At 41.9% G+C, this 20,036-nt stretch overlaps 1 protein-coding gene across 6 annotated transcripts in view; it reads right to left on the reverse strand.

The window, feature by feature from the left end:
• The window catches only part of GPM6B (glycoprotein M6B), a 166,817-nt gene that overhangs the window by 4,145 nt on the left and 142,636 nt on the right, over positions 1-20,036 (reverse strand). For all 6 annotated transcript variants that reach the window (XM_060233978.1, XM_060233980.1, XM_060233979.1 and 3 more), the window contains 4 exons: positions 16,296-16,482; positions 12,414-12,570; positions 4,368-4,539; positions 2,156-2,229 (listed from right to left, as the gene is read on the reverse strand). In XM_060233978.1, coding sequence (XP_060089961.1) covers positions 2,156-2,229; positions 4,368-4,539; positions 12,414-12,570; positions 16,296-16,482 — 590 coding nt within the window. The remainder of the gene's footprint in view (positions 1-2,155; positions 2,230-4,367; positions 4,540-12,413; positions 12,571-16,295; positions 16,483-20,036) is intronic.

Below are 20,036 nucleotides of genomic sequence, written 5' to 3' on the forward strand. Positions count from 1 at the left end.
CATATTTCTGAAGAGACAATCACTTCTATGCAACAGCAATATAATTATTTCTGCCACTGTAATGAGATCAGTAACGTTGGTAAATACTGCCAAAGACTTTTATATGGTTTTTTACTCAAGTGACACTTGAAACGGTCTGTGTGAACCAGACCCTGAACAGGAGGAATTGGCAGTTATATCCATGATCGTGGCTACAATCATGAACTGATGGTTCCATTGTGTAAAATCATAATTATACTAATCTTCCATGCTGATCAAGGAGCAAGATACCTGTTCGCACAGAGAAATTCAAGTGCATGAATCAGTCCTCGTGTATTTTAAAAAAAATCATGTATGTAGGGTCATCACCATTCACAACTCCTTTGGCCCATGCATACACAGCATTTGCGTGTCCCATATTTTTGGTATGTATATGCCAACAACACAATGCGGGACCATCTCTCCACATATATGTCCCAGAGGTCGCTTCCTTTGGCCTCCCAAGATCTTTTGACCTTCCCTGGCCCAAGAGATACCCGTCTTGCCTTTATGAGGGCCAGAACTTTCTCAGTCCTGGCCTTGACCTGGTGGAATCAGCTTCTATGGAGATCTGGGCCTTACCTGGCTTGTTAGCCTTTCGTAGGGCCTGTAAAACGGACCTGTTCCCCCAGGCTTTTGGATGAGGCGGTACATCTACTTGTTAGATCAGTTGGCCTCCCCCTACGGTACCACACTTGTATCGTCTTACTATACCATCTGCTGTACTATTAACTAGTTATTGTAACTGATTTCATTGTAATTTTATTGTGACTTATCTATACTGATGTACTCTGCCCTGAGCCCCCATGGGGAAATGGACGAAAGATGATGATGAACAACAACAAGAAGGCAGAACAATAAGGCGAAAGTTACTCAACATGCCTGGCCATGAGTGATGCCTAACTACAGAGCACTGTAGCTCTACTGCAGCTAGAAATGGATATGAGGCTTGTGGTTCAAAGCTGTCCAATCAGTATCAACATAAGCTAACACTTTTCTGTGGAGAAGAGAGGACATATTCTGAGAGTAATACCTAATTGCTGTCTGTTCTTCAAAGTAAAAGTGATGCCTTTATTAACTTCATTTTTAAAAACAAAGTTTGAGTCCCATGGCATCTTTAAGACTAATAAAATTTTATTCTGGGTATATCCTTTCATATGCATGCACACTTCTTCAGATACGCTATACAGCCAGGGGCCAGCATACCTCCAGGACTGCCTCACCCCATATGAGCCCTGCAGGAATTTACAATCTATTAATCAACACCTCCTGGTGGTCCCCAGCCCCAGGGATGTCTGACTTGCCTCAACTAGGGCCCGGGTTTTTTCAGCCTGGGCCCTACCTGGGGAAATGAGCTTCCATTAGAGATCAAGGCTCTGTGGGACGTATTACAGTTCTGCAAGGTCTGTAAGAGAGAGCTCTTCCTCCAGGCCATCAGTTGAGGAGCGGATGCCCACTTTTTAATTGCCCTCCCCGCCCCCAGTGACCTCATGCAAATGGCCACCTGGATTCTTGTTTGAGATCTGTTGAGGCATCAGTCATTTTATACTGATTGCTGGTTTTAGATATATATTTTAAGATACATTTTAATTGTTGATTTGTCTAATACTGTGGATTTTATGAAGGTACCCACCCTGAGCCTGTTTGGGAGGAGGGCAGGATACAAATTGAATAAATACATTGAGACAGAAGTCACCAACCATTACATGAGGGTAGAGGGTGGGGAAAATATTGCCAGGAAGACTAATTAAAGTTTTAAAAACATCCTCAAAAGTGGCATTCACTAGTACAACAGAAGTACAGACTGCCTTTAGGCATTTGCCATATATTAACCTTTTCTACACAAATTTGGCACAGCTCTTGGTGCCAGAATCTAGTCTAGAATGTATCTCAGCTATATTAAAGACTTTCACTATTCTTTATCCATCTATCCACAATGTATTCTGGTATCACAAGCACTCCAGACAAATCAAGACACTGCAAGACATTTTGCCATTCATTCAGGATAATTAAGAATCTTGGCCTTAAAAAAAAAAGCAATGACAGATTGTCAAACACAATTATGTCCTAGTTTTCAAGATAAGCTTTCAAATGGGGATGAAGCAAGAAAGCACTTAGGTGTTCCAGCCTCCCTTACCTCAGGTGTGTTGCACATTTCTGCTAAGGCTGACCCACATGCTCGGCCAGGTACTGCATTCCAAGGGATGATCCCTGAAGTTAAAATACCAAAAGAAAACATATTAGAGCAATGGGATGATATCATTCTCCTTTCCTGAAATCCATTTCCCTTCCCCACCTACATGCAAGTTGTGTTCTTTCACTGTGCACCCACATATTGACCAGTTCAATCTGGAGCTGGCATAAGCAAGTACAAAATCACTCTGACTGTGTTCTTTCTCTACATCCAGGATCCATTCCCCTTGCCAAGAGATGTTCTCAGATCTAGGATTCCCATATGGCAGACAAATGGTTGTTTTAGTCACTATGGACACTGTCATATGCTGTGCTTATTACTTACACTGGTTCTGTAAAGGGATTGCTGAGGTGTCTGCAACTTTTAAAGAATTGCCTTAAATTCAGGAGTGGAGCTTGCAATTGTAGCCAGATATAATGACCTCATTTACCCCATCTCCCCTTGCTGCTTTGGTTCATTGCCAAATCATTACCATCAATCACACAAGCTAATCACACATGGATGACACAGACATTTCCATAGTTGCCTTCCTTATAGTAGAAAATATTTATAGAACTTTCTCAGGGGAAAAAAAAGCTTATTTCTGGGGCTTTAAAAAAAATACCACAAGACAACACAAACTACCTAAGTGGAGATTATGGTTTGTAGTCATCTGCAAAACTTAAGTACGGTTGCCAAAGAAAATACATGTGTTGGCCACGCTGAATCTTGATAAATCTCTTCCATTTAAAGAAAAAGAATGCCCAGCCCTCACAATATCAAAGAAACTGGAAAAACTCAGGGAGAGTCTGAAAACCAAATAGAATCTTAGAGGGGCATAAAAAGATCACGGGATTCCATGTCTAATGTCCAGTTTCTGTCCTCATTTACTTCTTGTTCCTTTGCCTTATTGTCTTGGTATCTCTGGTTTTTTGTTGCCCTGGTGGCTTTTTCAACACTTGTAAAGGTATATGGGGGGGGGGGGGAGAGAAGAGCTCCGGTCACACTGTACTTGCAGGCCTCAATGGGCCCTAGCAGCATTTTGATATTGTTGTTATCACTGAATCACCCAGTCCCTGCTACTGCAGGGCTCTGGGCAATGCACAACATATAATAAAAGCATCAAAATCATAAAAAACAGAATGTATACATAGAACTAATACAATGAACTGAAAAGTCAGACAGCAAATTTTATAATTATTTCCCGTTCTGGACTGCCAACCTCATTGCAGGTAGGGGAAAGGAGGAAATACGTTTGGAGAGTAAGGCTGATGCTTGCGTTCATATGTAAAATGGCAAAATCATGGGTCAGAATCATCAATGTTGTAACATCTAGTTGTGCCCTAAATTGAGATTAGGCCATGGCACTTTGGTAGAATCTCTGCTTTGCATTCAGAAGGTCCTGAATGCCTGAAGTCCCCAGTTAAAAGGATCAGGTAGCCAGTGATATGATATATATCAACCTGAGACCCCAGAGAACCTCTTGTCAGTCTAGTGATCCATCAAGGTATTGTCTACTGCGACAATACTGACTTTGTAGGACCAATGGTTTGTTTCAGTATAACGCAGATTGATGCATTCATGTATAAGTAGCTATTTCCCACCCCCATGCATGAATATGACAGTAAACAAACACTGCAGTTCTAGATAACCGCAGGGGAAAAAATAATTTTCGATAGTTTTTAGAGCAGAAATCTAGCTATGCACATAGCCATGTTATAACTACACATTTTTGCTGGTTGCTTTATTACATCCATTCTAAAATAGGTATGAAGAAGGAAACTGGATGGAATTGTTCTATGCATAATTTGGATTGTTACCGAAACAGTAAATAAGAATACACTGAAGACTAATCCAAGAGACTAGCTTGATATGTTTTCTAGCTATTTGATGACGAGGTCAGGCTTGCTTAAGCAGTTTATTTAGCTGATTGTTTTATTATTAAGCCTGATATTGTAATGCGGATAACAGCCATGAAATCACTTTAGATAAATGACTTGCCAAATGCAGATCAACTAGATGTATCTGGAAAGAGGTCACTGCAATCTGCATTAATTGAAAAAGTAATGACATGTTCAGAGACTCCACACTTGCTTGCTTTCCTAGTCCTCCCACCCTGCTGAAGACAGGACAAGGAAAGAGGATCAAAGCATTTAATCAGGATTAAAATAAGTACCGTATTGCCTGATATCCACACAGATCTGGTCTGCTGAAGTTGTCATATTCGCCGGGAGGGATCTGATGACTTCACAGGTTGACCATATGTTATAGAACATAAAGACTGGGACCGCAGAGAAGCCAAAGACTCCAAGCCAGGCTACCCCCAGAACATAGGTGAGGAAAACAAACTGCGAAAAGGAGAGACAGATACATGTCTCAAACACAGCTCCTTAAAGACTAACACAATTTGAGGTAGGGTATGATCCTTTGTGATTCACTGCACACTTCTTTAGAATTCTTCGTCTTTTCTACTGCTACAGACAGACTAAAACACATCTTGGTCTATCCACACAGTTCCTATTTTACAGTGAATCCTTCACAGAGTCAGGTGGCACAGGACTAGATGTCTCTCTGTGTTACTGAGAACAAAGCCAACAAGGTAGCACTATTCCTACACTTTATTATCAGCCTAGTCTTTTCCTTCCATAGGTACCAGGCACTGTAGTGGCCACACAAGCACAGACTCTCCAATTCAATCTTTAAAAAAACCCTGAACAAACCAGCTTGGCTTGTTGAACAGCATTAATCTATCTTGGAGGATTTCTTTTGTAGGCTTCTAGTTTTCAGTTTGAGAGACAATAAAAGGTATGGGGGTCTATCTGCAATGACACCATTTTTAAAAGTCTATACTTCGGATAGAGAATGAACTTTTCAGAAAAAAATGATGTACACAATTTCTATCAGTCATCCATTGTATTATTCTCAGCTATGTGACAGTTCAGTGTGCCTTAGACTCACTGCAATAAGCAGAATGGATGATGATTTGTTGATCACTTATGTGGCTAGGCTGGCAAATCCAGTTCAAGGTTGTTTCAGCTTTGCTCCTGCTTTTCTAGGAGACTGCCCATGTAACACCAGCCGTTTCCACATAGGTTATTTGTCCCTGGTTAGATGCTGTTGCTGTTTTTTTCCTTCTTTCCCTGCTTTCCCACCGTGTATTTGTGCAACTCAAACTCCACACCCACAGCCCTCAACCCCCATGTACTGCATGGTCATTCATTGCACTAAAAACAAAGCATATCATTTATTTCAGTGCTTGGCAATTAAGACTAGTAGTAGAGCTGCAAAATGGAACCTTATAGGATTTTCAACTTAATCTGCCCTTTTTAGATTCCTTCCATTTTCACTGGATTTTTAAATATATATATATATATATATACTGGTGTTCAAAAGATCAGATTTATCCAACATTCTTGTTTTAACAAATATTGTTGTAGATAGCCATGCCTTGAGAACCCAAATGCTGGAAGCAGTCATGGTGTACCCCTGTGCATGATGCTACCATGGTTACAAGCTAATGACAGTGACAAGCATGGGAAATGGCTCTGACTACAGGCTCTCTGAAAGCAGAGCTGCTGTCAGGCAGCTGCTTTGCTCCACTTTGGCTGTCAACATGAAGGATTTTTTTTCTCTCTGGAAGAACCACAAGGCATCAGCCTCCAAATGTCCACTTTCTGTGGATTCCCGCATTGTTTTCCCAAACTTGCTTTGGTATGATCTTCCTTGCAGGGTCACAGTCCAAGTGGGCTTGCTTGTTTGCCATGTAAATGGGAAGGTTCAGCATTTTTAAATTCCCCACCCACAGCCCTCATCCCCTGCTGGCTACCATTTCTTCTCCCCACAACCAGAGGGCTTTCCTCACGCCAGTATTAGTGAAGGGAGTCAGCCACAAAGCTGAGGGAGTGCCCCCCCACTGAACTGTACCAGTAGTTGGTGGCTGGGAAGTTGGGAACCCCTCCCTTTTTCTCCCCATCCCTCAAACTGGACTCCTTCTCTGTTGGGCTCTAATCATGCTATGCAGCTCACTCTCACTTTGCAAAAACAGCATGCAGACTGGACCTAGAGTCCAACTGATCTTTTCCACATGGGTCTGATGCTGTTCAGAATGTGCTTTTATTCCTGCTTTTATACCCCTCCTAGGCTTCTCCAGCATTTCTCATCCCCTCCCGCCTCAGCTTGCTTTGCTGCAAAGTTTTGAGAAAGATCCCAGCAAAGCCTGGATGGCTGCCATTGAGGTAGGAAAGCCCAGATTTTCCCAGTTCCATCTACATGACAGCCATTTTCCCTGCTACATGGCAGCCCATTTCCCCACCACTGGTGTGTGTGTATGTGGCTTTTAAAAAAATTGGCAGCCCCAGTAGCAATGGGTAAATTACACAAACCTGTCCCTGTGTGGAAATCATCTGAGAAGTGCTCTCAGTGGGGGCTGTGAAAGGAGGGATGAAAGGGGGGGCAGTTCTGAGCTGACAAGCTTTGATCACTAAGCAGCTAGGGAGGGGGAGAAGCCTTTTCCTCAGCCTTGTTTGTCTTTCATACACCAATTTAATTTTAAAAATGTGAAAAGTGGGGGGAATGGCAGCTGCAAAGAAAAGTGCAGAGGAAAATCCTATGTGGAGCTTCTGTCACCACTGTACATGCCTACGAACCCACAACTTGTTAACAATGGTTGTGATCAACAAGCATTGCTGTTGTGTGGAATAAATAATCATCATACGGTAGTGTGTGTAGTATAGCCAGGAGATCCTAGGATTGTCTGGCAGTCAGAAGCTTTAGCTCTTTTGTGGCAAGCTAGGCGTACAGTGAGCTGAGAGAGCTCTGAGAGAACTATGGCTGATCCAAGGTCACCCAGCTGGCTTCAAGTGGAGGAGTGGGTAATAGAACCTAGTTCTCCAGATTAGACTCCACTGCTCTTAACCACTACACCAAACTGGCTCTCTGTTCTGTGGAAGCAGTCTGGAACATAGGGTTGCCAGGTCCTGCTTTCTCACCAGCAGAGGGGTGGAAGGGAGTTTCCAGGAGTGAAGGATGAGGCACCATTGCCACTCATGACATCCCCAGAATGATGACATCACTTTCACATGAAGTCATCATGGTGGGGATGTCACACTGGGTGCTGACTGTTGGAGGTGGTTGCCTTCCCCACCAGCCAGTTGGCTGCTGGTGGGCAGGAGCCCATGAAATGGGGGATCCCCTGCTCCCACCAAAGGGCTGGCAATGCTACCTGAACATGCATGAGAAACTATTTTACACCATCCATCACAGGTAACTAAATGCTTCTTTATCTTTGACTTGCTGACCATTAACAAGGACTCAAAGATGAAGCCTGGCTGGGTATGCATTCTGAAAATTGAGGATATGCTGCTCAAATAAGAAATATAAGTTCTGTAAACAGAGCTGGGCAACATATCACTGCAAACATCAAGCAATGTTCAATACATCACAGTAAGAATTCTGCCACTTGATTAAATGCAGATGCGAAGCAGTCCAGAATGAATACCTGCATCACAGAATTTGACTGTGATCTATTTGATGTGACCAAACCTACTATCAGATTGTTTCATTCTAGAATTATTGCCTCAGATCTACAACTAGCTGAAAAAGCTGGACCTGGTTGAACCAAGTGACAGAGGTGTTGCATTAATTAACCTAAAATTTATTTGGCGAGCATCACCCTGAACCCAGTGAAAAACAAGCTGATAAAGACTATGTGAGGAGATTATGCCAATACTGCTCTCCCACTTGCCTTCTCAAGGAGATAAGGTATCTTCACAACCTTCCTTCTGCTTTGATTTTAGAATGTACCATTTAGCACTACAAACAGATTCAGGAACAGAAACCAACTCTTCAGATCAAAAGACTTCCAGACGATGTTCACAGGATCAGCAAGCTAAAACCTCTAGCTCTTCCAAAGAACTGAATGCAGAGCTATGGCACAGCAACTCTCAATTAAAAATAACTGTTGTCTTCTTGTGAGACTGACTTCCCAGTACTACCCAGAAACAAATCCAATAATTCCTACATTTGCTGTCATGTTTGAATTACGGTTATGAAAGAAAACCTATTATGATTGATTCAAAATGTAAGAATGTGGTAGTAATGGCAGTATATGTTGCACATGAGGTTGAGCCTATGTGTCAGGATGGAGAGAAAGTAGTGATCGACTGTAAGGCATTGTGTTCCAAAGAAACTGCTGAGGCATTTCCATTTCTTCACAGACACATGGGGTTTTACACTTTTTACTATATTGAAAAAATTGCCTTTGAACATGCAATGAAGACATATTTAAGTCTATCAGCCAAGCTTGCTAATTACCTCTTCTGGTACTATTTAAGATTTTAGGCAGTCAGATGAAGATAATATCTAGATCCCAAACTTTCAAGTGGTGACCAATGAAGACAAAGTCAACACTTTGACATGGTTTTGATCTTGAGTTCTACCAACTACATATAAGAGAAAACTAGTAGATATGTATCCTTCTGGACAACCATAAACATCATGCTCCTATAAGCCTGTCAGACCAGGGGTAGATTCTCATACAAGCAACCTGCTGATGGCTGTGTCTCATTAAATCTGATTTTCCTTACAACTCTGCTTTTCCTAACAACTCAAAGTGATATTATCATACAACATCCAGCGATAAGGCAGGCTGATATAGAGGTAATGATTCTGGGGGCATTTTTTTCCTGTTGTTTTTGGTATCTCAGTGAGTTACACAAATGCAAAACCAAAGGCATCTCAGTTAAAAGATTTCTAGCCACAGAGTATGGCTCTCTCTCCTAGCTGCAGCCCCCAAATGCCCAGTGAATCCAAGACATACACAACCATTTATAAAAGTTAAAATTATTTTAGAACATTTCAATGGTACTTTACAATTATAGAACAGATTACCTGAAATACCCTTCATCTGTAAGGAGACGTTTGTTAAAATTACAGTTTAGTGGTGGACATCTTGAATTTTTCACTTAACAAATTTTCCTGAAATTTTGGAGAAGGCCATTTTGGCCTAACATGCTCTTCTAAAACAGCAGTTAAACCATTATCCCAGTTAATTGATCACAAAACCCTATCACTTCTCCTCAGTCACAAGCATTTGCGGCTGCTTTCATGTTTTCTTGCAGGGAAGGTGTTCCAGTCACCTCATAAATTTAGTTCTGTGTTCCAGTATCAGTTTTACAAATATAGTTGCACCAAAGATTTTATATAAGTACTTAAAACCTTTTTCATAATAAGCCTTAGAATGAAAATTGCCTCTCTTAACTGCTGGTGCACACAGAGTAGACATTCCCGTTGAGCTATCCAGTGATAGCGGCCCCGTGGCACAGAGTGGTAAAGCTGCAGTAATGCAGTCTGAACTCTCTGCTCATGACCTGAGTTCGATTCCAGCGAAAGCTGGGTTTCAGGTAGCCGGCTCAAGGTTGAGTCAACCTTCCATCCTTCGGAGGTGAGTAAAATGAGTACCCACCTTGCTGGGGATAAAGTGTAGATGACTGGGGAAGGCATTGGCAAACCACCCCATAAAAATCTGCCATGAAAATGTGATGCAACGTCACCCCAGAGTGAGAAATGACTGGTGTTTCCACGGGTGACTATCTTTACCTTTTAAAATTTATGTACAGTTAACAGAGCAGCATTATTGGTGGTGTATCCAGGGCCAGATTAACAATCAGGCCAAGTAGGCACTGGCCTATGGACCCCCCCACTTTTAGGGGCCCCAGGCTGGCTCCCAGCTCTGGTTTCCCCCCTTCATGCAGCCCTCGCACCCTGCATGCACAGCCAGCAACTGAGCCACTCTATGCCTGACTTGCCTGGTGTGGTGGCTGCTGGCATAGTCGCCAAGTTTACTTCTCTCTGCCTTTCCCCTACAGCTTTGTCAAAGGGTGCCTGCAGGCTTCAGTGGGGGCCACGGGCAGCAGGGCAGGTGCTCCGACTGAGATAATTTGCAAGGCCCCCCCCCCAAGATTTTAACTGCCTAGGAGCCTCCACAGGGTTTAATCCGGCACTGGGTATATCAGCTTCAATCCAAGTGGATTAGGGTATGTATGTGAGATGAGTTTTAAATTGGGAGTCCCTGCTCATATGAGGCTTCTGAACAATAATGTGAATTGTGAGGCTCTCGGACAAGGATTACAAATCTGGAAACTCTAAATATTTCTATACAAGTTATCTTGGGCCAGGGTTGTGATCTCATCCTGGCTGTTTGGTTTACAAGCTTTCAATCTCCCAAGCACAAAGATTCCAGTGGGATATAATTCTAAGGCCCTCAGGTACACAAACATATAATGAGGGATAAAGATATATGTAGCAAAATATCCCAGACAAGCACCACACAGCTACACTTAGCTATGTTAACATGCTACACAAAGTTGGGTCTGCAATCGTATGCAAGTTGGGCATGCAGTCATATCCATAAAGTTGCTCGGTTTAATAAGAATACAGCAGTTAAAGCGATCTGCTTCTTTCTGAATTACATATTTTATGAAGGCAAAGAAAACATTATATAGTAAGTAGCTACTAGAGCACTGATATTTTTACAACCTGTTTGCATTTGAAATGTAGTTTTACCCAAAGGCCTCCCATTAGCTGCCACGCATAGAATGAAACATTTTATCAGATGAAAATAAATTAAGATTATTGAAGATGTGGCAGAACAATATCAAAATGCTTTTTTTCACCAACATGTCTCTGTCAGCAACATTAGCTGCATTATTTTATCTCCACAATCAGTTTAAAATACAAATAGGTAGGGAAAAGCTGCTTCTGAATGTGTGATTCTAATCCATTTTTGACAGTATGTACCTAGAAAAATGTGGATAGGAACCATGCATATTCTTTTGAATATTTTTAATTAAATGTACATAACTTTTAAGGCTGTGCCTTTAAAGGTTTCAACTGCACTACACTTACAAGATATTGACAAATCACTGTATTATTGTGCCCACTTCTTAAACTTTAAAATAATTGCAAGCCTAACCAACATTCAGCATTCAGGGCATTTATCTGTCACAGGCTTCCTGAAGAATCCCACCCCTGTACCAGTCAAGCTTGCAGCTGACACTGCATCCTTCCCTCTATTGAGGTTGAGTGTAATAGATGGAAAGTTGGAGAACATCAACAATTCCCTTGGCTATTCAGAACACGTGCCACATTTCTGTAATATTCAGCTGATATGTGGCTGAAAGGAGGAAACATCCACTTATTTCATTATTTCACTATGGTGAATACTGTTTCCTCCGGGCAGAAGCCAAGAAAAAGAAACAGGCAAAGAAGCAAGGATGGTACCCTGGAGTTCTAGAACAATAAACAAAGAATGGATCTGCTGGGTAAGGAGAGGGCAAAAACTTGGGATGTGTCAGATAATATATTTATACATTGTGATGCTTAGAGGAGCATGCAAAATTGAGAGAGAACACACAAGATCACCTGAAGCTGCCTTAGACTGAATCAGACGAGGTCCATCAAGGTCAATACTGTCTACTCAGACTGGCAGCCACTCTCCAGGTCTTCCACAGAGAGTAGGGCAGTAAAGGAGAAAAACTGCAAGGTTCAGGGACGGGACAGAAGCATTTGCTAAAGGAATTCTCATGGCTAAGAGATAGCCTTCTCAGGAGAAGTGCTTGATAGGATTACTGGCTAGCTTGACTCCATTGCTGGAAAACTGGCTAGAGTTATCACATGACAGCTGTCTTTCTTTTACAGCCATTTTGTATGGTTGGGTTAGGAAGAAATTATGGATCATAATGTGAATTACATAATGCTCTAATCCCCAAATGTAGAACAAGGAACTTGTTCATTTCAGTGATTCTGAACATGAAAATTAACTGAACACAACCCACTTACTGATGACTTTTGGAGTCCAGTTAATTCTGGATTGTGAACCAAGAACAAGTTATTTGAACTAAAGGCTGCCTTGCAAAACCATTTTTCTACCAGTCACCTCAAGGTAGAGATTTATAGGAAAACCTATTGCTATTGATAGGAAAACCTATCATTATTGTTACCCAAGCTTATCATGCATTGGCTCCTATGAGCCTCTGGGGCCACTGTGCAATGTGACAGAGCTAACATACAAACATTTTCAAATAAGGAGCCTTTGTTTTAATGAGCCCAATTGTTAGAAAAGGTTCATAATCAGTGTTATCTCGTGAGGGGATAATTATTGTCACATAGAGGATCGTTTTGGCGTGAAAGAATGGGGTAATCAAGATGATTCTATTGAACTCACCATTCCACTGATGCAACGGCCACAGATGGTTGTCTTGAATTCGCCATGCAGCTCCTTCACAGCACTTGTTGTATAAAATCCCTCCGCCAACAGAATTATTCCATACAAGAAAAAAAATGATGCAATGCCATAGATCACATACTGCATTAACTTTATTCTGAGAAGGAAAACAAAACAGGTAATCTAAATTTGCTGTATTAGAATTAGAGTTTGTTCCCTAACTATCTGGAGAGGGAAACAAGCAAGGAGAGGACATCTTTACAGTAATCAAAGACTAATATACAAATAAATAATTTTTTAAAGGGACCATTATGCTCTTATCTCATTCTTACAAAGCGATTGTGTGTATGATTTGAGGGGTTTTTTTTATAAATCTAATTTGTATTGTGTTTGTTAAGGTGAAGCTTCTGATACTGGCTGAACTGCTTGGACCATACCAAACTGTCCACAAAGCAATTCTGTGAGTACACATTCAGCAAGCAGCAAAATGAGGCTCTGATGATGCTTCCGTGGTTCTGGTCAGTAAGGATCAGTTGCCATGAGAAGAATAAAACAGGAGTTAACAGAGTTGCACTTACCTGTAACTGTGCAGACACACACTGGGACTATGCCTGCACAGGCCAGCTGTGGACATTTTCTTTCTAGCTTTTTTTTTTTTTTGGTTAAAACAATTTTTATTTAGTAACATATGGTAACAATATCTTATTCCTGCATCATTAATAACTTCTTTTTATCTATCCCATATATTACTTTCTAAGCACCCCTCCCCCCGTTACTTGACCCCCGCTGGTGTTATTTACTTATAATACTAATATTAAAAAGTACCCTTAACTAATAATAAAAAAATTACATTCTTCTTCCTTCTAAGACTCAATCATTATCAAAAATTGTCCAATGTCCTTTTATTTTTCACTCTTTTTCTACATATCTTCTGAACTTTTTCCACTCCATCTTAAAAACTTCTAAGTCATAGTCTCTTAAAATTCTTGTTAATTTGTCCATTTCACTCCATGTCATAACTTTTACAATCCAATCCCATTTCTCTGGTATTTTTTCTTGCTTCCACAACTGCGCATATAATGTCCTAGCAGCTGAAAGCAAGTACCAAATTATAGTTCTATCTTCTTTTGGAAATTTTTCCATTTGTAATCCCAACAGAAAAGTCTCTGCAATTTTCTTAAATTCATATCCCAAGATCCTAGAAATTTCTTATTGAATCATCTGCCAATACTTTTTTGCTCTTTCACAAGTCCACCACATATGGTAGAAGGAACCTTCATGTTTTTTACATTTCCAACACCTGTCTGGCATCTTATTGTTCATCTTTGCCAACTTTTTAGGAGTCATATACCATCTAACATCATTTTAAAACAGTTCGCTTTAATACTATGACACGTCAAAGACATTTTCTTTCTAGCTTAAGGGGATGCCCTACCCCCTTTTGGAGCTGGCGCATGTGTGGGATTCCCACCCAACATGTCACGTGCTCCAAAAGTGGGCATCCCCTTCCCTCAGTTCCCACTAAGATGCTAAAGGTCCCTTTCCATGGCACAATAGGCCCTGTGAGAGCTCACAGTGGGTCAGGAGAGAGGAAATATGTGTCTGCACAGAAGATGTCAAAGAACAAGAGTTACAGGCACGTGCAACTCTGTTTACATCTTCCGTCTTCTCATTCAGCCTCACACTGGGACCTCACTAGAAGGATGAGTCTCTCACTGGAACAGAGCTTATAGAATAGCATTCTCTACATCTGCTTCTTTCTTCACCTGAAGATTTAAAGCATAATGCTTCACAAATGTGTACTCTGTCAACCAGGCTGCCATCTTACAGATGTCCAAAAGCGGAACTCAGACAACCCCTGCACTCAGGTGGAGTGCACTTGCACACTGAGAGGACATGACTCCCCAAATGTCATGTAGCAGGAATGGTTGGCCACCACCACACATCTGGATGCAGACTGGGCTGAGGCAGCTTTGTCTTTCTTGGGGCCCCAATAAGAAATAAATAGTGCTTTGTCCTTATGAAATGGTTTGGTTCTTTCTATATAATAAAGGAGGACCCTCCTAATATCAAGGGCATGTAGGGTCATCTCCACCTGCAAGCTTGGAGCAGGCAAAAATATTGATAGGATGATCTCCTGTGCTTGGTGGAACTTGGAAACTACCTTAGGTAGGAAGTCTAATGTAATATAACCTGTTCACTGAAAACCTTGAGAAAAGGTATTCTCTATGTACTTCCAGTTCACAGACCCTTCAGGCTGAGATAACAGCTAGGAATATGTATTCGGTTGACCTGAATCAAATACAATCTTGAATTTCAGCCTATGTGGCAGGATTCAAGGTACACTGAAGCCAAATTAGATTATCCAGTCTGATTCGGCTTGCCGAATACAGCATGCCCCAAATATTGACAAAGCTATTTGAGACCGTTATACCCTAAGGGCTATTAAAGGCAATGGCAAAATCTAATAGGGTATAATCTGGGGGGGAGTGAGTTTGAGGTCAAGGCACCAAATTTGCAGTGTAGCTGCAGGAGCCTCTTCCTCAAAGAACCCCTAAGTTCCAAAAAGATTGGACCAGGGGGTCCAATTCTATGGGCCCCAAATAAGTTACCCCATTCCCCAATGTCTCCTATGATGGGGAGGGGGGAAGTGTCCGTTTACCCATGGTATTTAGTGGGCTTGGAGGGAAGGGGTTTGAGAGAAACAGACCAAATTTGCAGTGTAGCTGCAGAAGCTTCTCCTCCAGAGAACCCCCAAGTTCCAAAAAGATTGGGCAGGGGATCAAAGTCTATGGGCCCCCTGAAGAGGTTGCCCCCATTGTTTCCTGCGATGGGAAAAACTAGCAAGCACAGGCAGCAGTCAGATTCTCAAGGAGGTGGAGGAGGAGAAGACAAAGAAGACAATGATATTGGATATATACCCCACCCTTCACTCTGAATCTCAGAGCAGTTTATAATCTCCTTTACCTTCCCCTCCCACAACAGACACCTTGTGAGGTAGGTAGGGCTAAGAAAGCTCTCACAGAAGCTGCGCTTTCAAGGACAGCTCTGCAAGAGCAATGGCTGACCCAAGGCCATTTCAGCAGCTGCAAGTGGAGGAGTGGGGAATCAAACCCAGTTCTACCAGATAAGAGTCCATGCAGTTAACCACTACACCAAACAGGCTCTCCCACTACACCAAACTGGCTCTCTGTGGAAAGAGAGCAGCAAATCTCTGCAGTAGAAAGTCAACCCATTGAGCTTCCATGGCACAAGCAAGATTTTGAATTGCCTCTCAAATATTAGCCCGACACTCTTAACCACTACACCACACTGGCTTATCATCTAAGCCATAGCTAGGATTCTGTGCATATAAAATTCCTCGTGCTTTTGAGGACTGCCTCACTTGCAAGTGGTTAATAGGGATTTATTATTATTATTAGATTTGGCAGTATTGCTTTCCTGTGTACTTAAATATATTTTTAGGAGCCTCCTATCTCCTGGCAACAGCTACTTTTCAGCCTTCAGTTGCTATGGAGCTGTAATAACTCTGCTCTCCTGGAGATTTATTACTACTCTTGGTTCTGTTTGGTTTTGTCAAATTAGACAAGCCTTTTGAAGTGGAAGTATATGCGGAATCTCTATCAACAGACTTCTGGGAGATGCGAACAAACCCATCTTGACAAACTTCCTTCAGATTTTTAAGAATTTCCCTAGAGATTTCTCTAATGGTTTGCCTAAGATGAACTCCCCAATTTACCAAGCATTTCACCAGCAGCTCCTAGCTTCTGGTACACTGAACTTGTGAGCGTGTGTGTTCTCATCTCTGACAATTGTGTTTTATCAGCCATCTGGAAACACTTGGTACGTGAAGGAAAGGAAGTGGCTAAGCTTCATACTCACACTTCAGACAACAAAGCATGATCAGTGGCGTTTGTGGAGAAGCGCTGTTCGAGGATAGTGATGGTCCCAGCAAGAGCAACATGACCGCAGCCGCAGAACAAGGCTACCCCAGAGAAGCAAAGAATAGTAGCCACAAGTGAAGCATATGGGACTCCTCCCAGGCACTTAATGCAACATTCAAAGCAACCTAAGCAGAAAAGAAAAGAAAAGAAAAACAAAGGCGACATTATCTAAGTACAAGAGCCAGTTATGAGGACAAGAGTATTTGGTTTTCATGTGGTAAAACTGGTGGAAAAGGCTCATAAGTTGTCGTTTTGCTATGTATAAAGCACATGAATTACAACTTCCTGCTTATGTCATCTCAAGGACCAACAACAATCGAAAATCTGTAATGCAAACGAGATCAAAGGTTACAAATTAAGGAAGTTGGTCTCATCCTATGAAAGGCAAATTTAACACTAACATTTAAAGACAGATAACAACAAAAAGCTTACTTCTTCTAGATTTTTCCAATGCATCATTGACTTTTATAGTATCTTTGCAGTATTTGAATAAATGTATGCAGCAGGAAGTCTCCTGTTTGGTTTTCATGTCAGCCGTCCATTCAATGGATGGCCTCAGGCAAATCATTCTCCTCCACTTAGCCCTCCCATTATTAATATGAGAATAAGAATTAGTTATAATAATTAGTGAGATAATGTATAGGAAGCATTTTGAATATCCTAAAACCACCCTATACAAAACTGTTGCCTTTGGAGATCATTTAGATGTTTCAAAAAAACAAAATCTATTCAGATAAATGGGGCAGAGCTTATAAACTTCTTGTCCCCGCCCCTAGGCTTAGAAGAGAGCCACTGACACTTATGCTATGTTGCTCATGGCAATTTCTTATAGTCATGTTCCCTGAAGACATCTATTTAAACAAAGAAAATGCCCTCAGTCTTAAGATACAGCTATCAACAACGACAAAGAACAACTTGGAGTTGAGCTTCATATGGTGATGCAAAAGGAGAATGTTAAAGGAGAAAGCTCAATATTTGGTGTTCAGCTTGCTGCTATTAGGAGATGGGGAAGGGGAGAGACACATGAAACCACATCCTACTATGCAGTTAGGTCATTTCCAACCGGAAATGATGTTGTGGAGTCATCAAATACCATTTTTGCACCTCCATCTCCCCCCCCCCCCAAAAAAAAATTCACCAGAGCAAGAGCAGACATCAGAGAGTGGGAGCTCCCCATCCCCCTCAGCAGGTACTTGGCAACCCCAGCTGATACTGACAGGGTCTACTTAATTTTTCCTTGGCTTCTCCATGAATCTGCATGATTTACTTACACATTCATATCCCACTTTTCTCGCCAATGGGGATTCAGAGCAACTTACAACATCATTCTCTATATTATCCTTACAACAACTATCTAGTGAGGTAATAACGAGCCTTTCTCCAACAAACTTTGGAGGAGGGTCTGTTAGGCTGGAGGAAAGCTTCATGTTTTGCTAAGGAGAGTAGCTGGATCCACCCCAGTAATATAATTGCTTTGGAACATGATCAAAAATAGTACTGCACATGCAAAGAGATTCTGAAGTGGAGAAACTTTCAAACTATCCTATCTCCAATGTAAATACAGATTGTGCCACAGGTCCTGCTGAACATTTCAACTGGCTGGATAATAAATAATAGAAGCAATTTCATACTATAACAATAACAAACAGCAGCTAAAAAGTTCTGTGCTTAAGTGAAAGAGAGTCATGCTCTCAAAGACTAACAAAATTTGTGATAGGGTATGAGCTTTTCAGTCATTCTTTTTATTTCCAATACCAAGTCTCCAAATGTTCAAGGCAGTTGTTTTGCTGAGCTACAATGTACCATGCTTAAGGTTGCCAGGTCATAAACTATGGTAAGATGCCTTGTGCCACACAAACACACACACACACATTGCTCAGCAATTGGGATTTTTTTTAAAAAAATTGTGTTGAGTGTGCTGTTACATCACTTCCAAGGAAAACCCAGAAGTGACATCATAATACAATGAAGAAGAAGAAGACCACAGATTTATACCCCACCTTTCGCTCTGAAACAAAATCTCAGAGTGGCTTACAATCTCCTTTATCTCCTTCTCCCACAATAGACACCCTGTGAGGTGAGTGGGGCTGAGAGAGCTCTCCCAGAAGCTGCCCTTTCAAGGACCACTCTTACGAGAGCTATGGCTAACCCAAGGGCATTCCAGCAGCTGCAAGTGGAGGGCACAATGCTGTGTGCCCCTCAAGTCCTTACCCTTAAATTCCTGCCAGTTGCCATGCAACCCTAATTTTGATTGCTGACTGTCCAAGACATCACTAGATTACTGTGTTATTCAGACAGAAACTGGCAGACACTATGCTTTGCAACAGGGCCTTTTTTTGTGCCAGTGTGTGCCAGCACAATATACCAGCACTTCTTTTGGCCAGTATGGTTTTGACCATCCTTCCTGGGACCAGGGTGGGCTGACTGAGAAACGATGACCTGTTCTGTCCTGCAACTGATGAAATCAGCAGGCATGAAAGTGTACAGAGAAGAGGTGTTAAACTCAATTGTTAGAAGGGCCAAGTCTGACATAAATGTCACTTTTTCAGGCTGGGCCATGTGTGTAATAAAATATAAGGCCAGGTACTGGAGTTATTTTATCACTGACTGTGACCCGCATCCTTTCTCAGCACCTAACCAACCATCTTTGCTTGATATGCACAAGAAGTTTTGCAAAGCATGGTGTCTGCCCGTTTCTGTCTGAATAACACAGTAATCTAGTGATGTCTTGGACAGTCAGCAATCAAAGATGCCCGGTTCACCAACTGCCTGATAAGCAAGGTGCAACAACCAGAGACTCTCATGGCTCTATAAAGACTAACACATTTCAGAAGCTTTTGATGATGAAGAGTATGAAGTGCTGCGTTCTGTTCCTGCAAGCACAGCAGCCAGACAGGTGGCCAAATGGCATCAACCAAAGGAATCCAACAAGCCTAGTCTTAAAGAACAGGGAACAGGCTTTGGGGAAGGAGGAAGTGGGGGGTGAAACAGCCACACACTTCCTTCTGTCAAAGTCCCAAATTCAGCAACACATTTGAATCACAAGGGGAACTGCAATACTTTCCAGTACCCCAACCAATCTTCAAGTACTGTCACTCTCCAAAGATGCCCGGTTCACTTTAATAGCCTTTTGCAGACTTTACTTCCTGTCAGCTCCACAGCATTACCCAACCACCAGTGTTCCCTCTAAACTGAGTTAGCCTGAGCTAGCTCACAGATTTTTAGCCTCCAACTCACAGATTTTTGTCTTAGCTCAGGAAGGATGACCCCAGAGCACAATTATTTATGCAGCAGCTCACAACTTTAATGCCAGTAGCTCACAACTTTAATACCAATACAAAGAATTTTTGCTCACAGCTTAGAGGGAACATTGCCAACCACCCAAAATATTACTCCCCAGGAGCAAGCACACAGATGCACATTCAGCAGCTGCCTCTACTTTGTGCAAACCTGGGGCACTTTTCCTGAATGCTTACTTCCACCTCTGACTTGTACGTCATCCCCCATCTCCTGCTTTAGACTATTATATAAGACAGAGCTTGTGCGCAACCTGGGGCGAATGCATGAATTTGGCTTCACCTCTTATTTAATCCTCCCTATGCTGTTGAGGGAGAGAGGCAGGAGGGGAGCTGCACACATTTGGGTCAGTGCGTTAGCAGGGTCTGGCTCAAACAACTCA

Source organism: Heteronotia binoei, chromosome 3 (assembly GCF_032191835.1).
Source record: "Heteronotia binoei isolate CCM8104 ecotype False Entrance Well chromosome 3, APGP_CSIRO_Hbin_v1, whole genome shotgun sequence".
In the NCBI taxonomy this organism is placed as follows: Eukaryota; Metazoa; Chordata; class Lepidosauria; order Squamata; family Gekkonidae; genus Heteronotia; species Heteronotia binoei.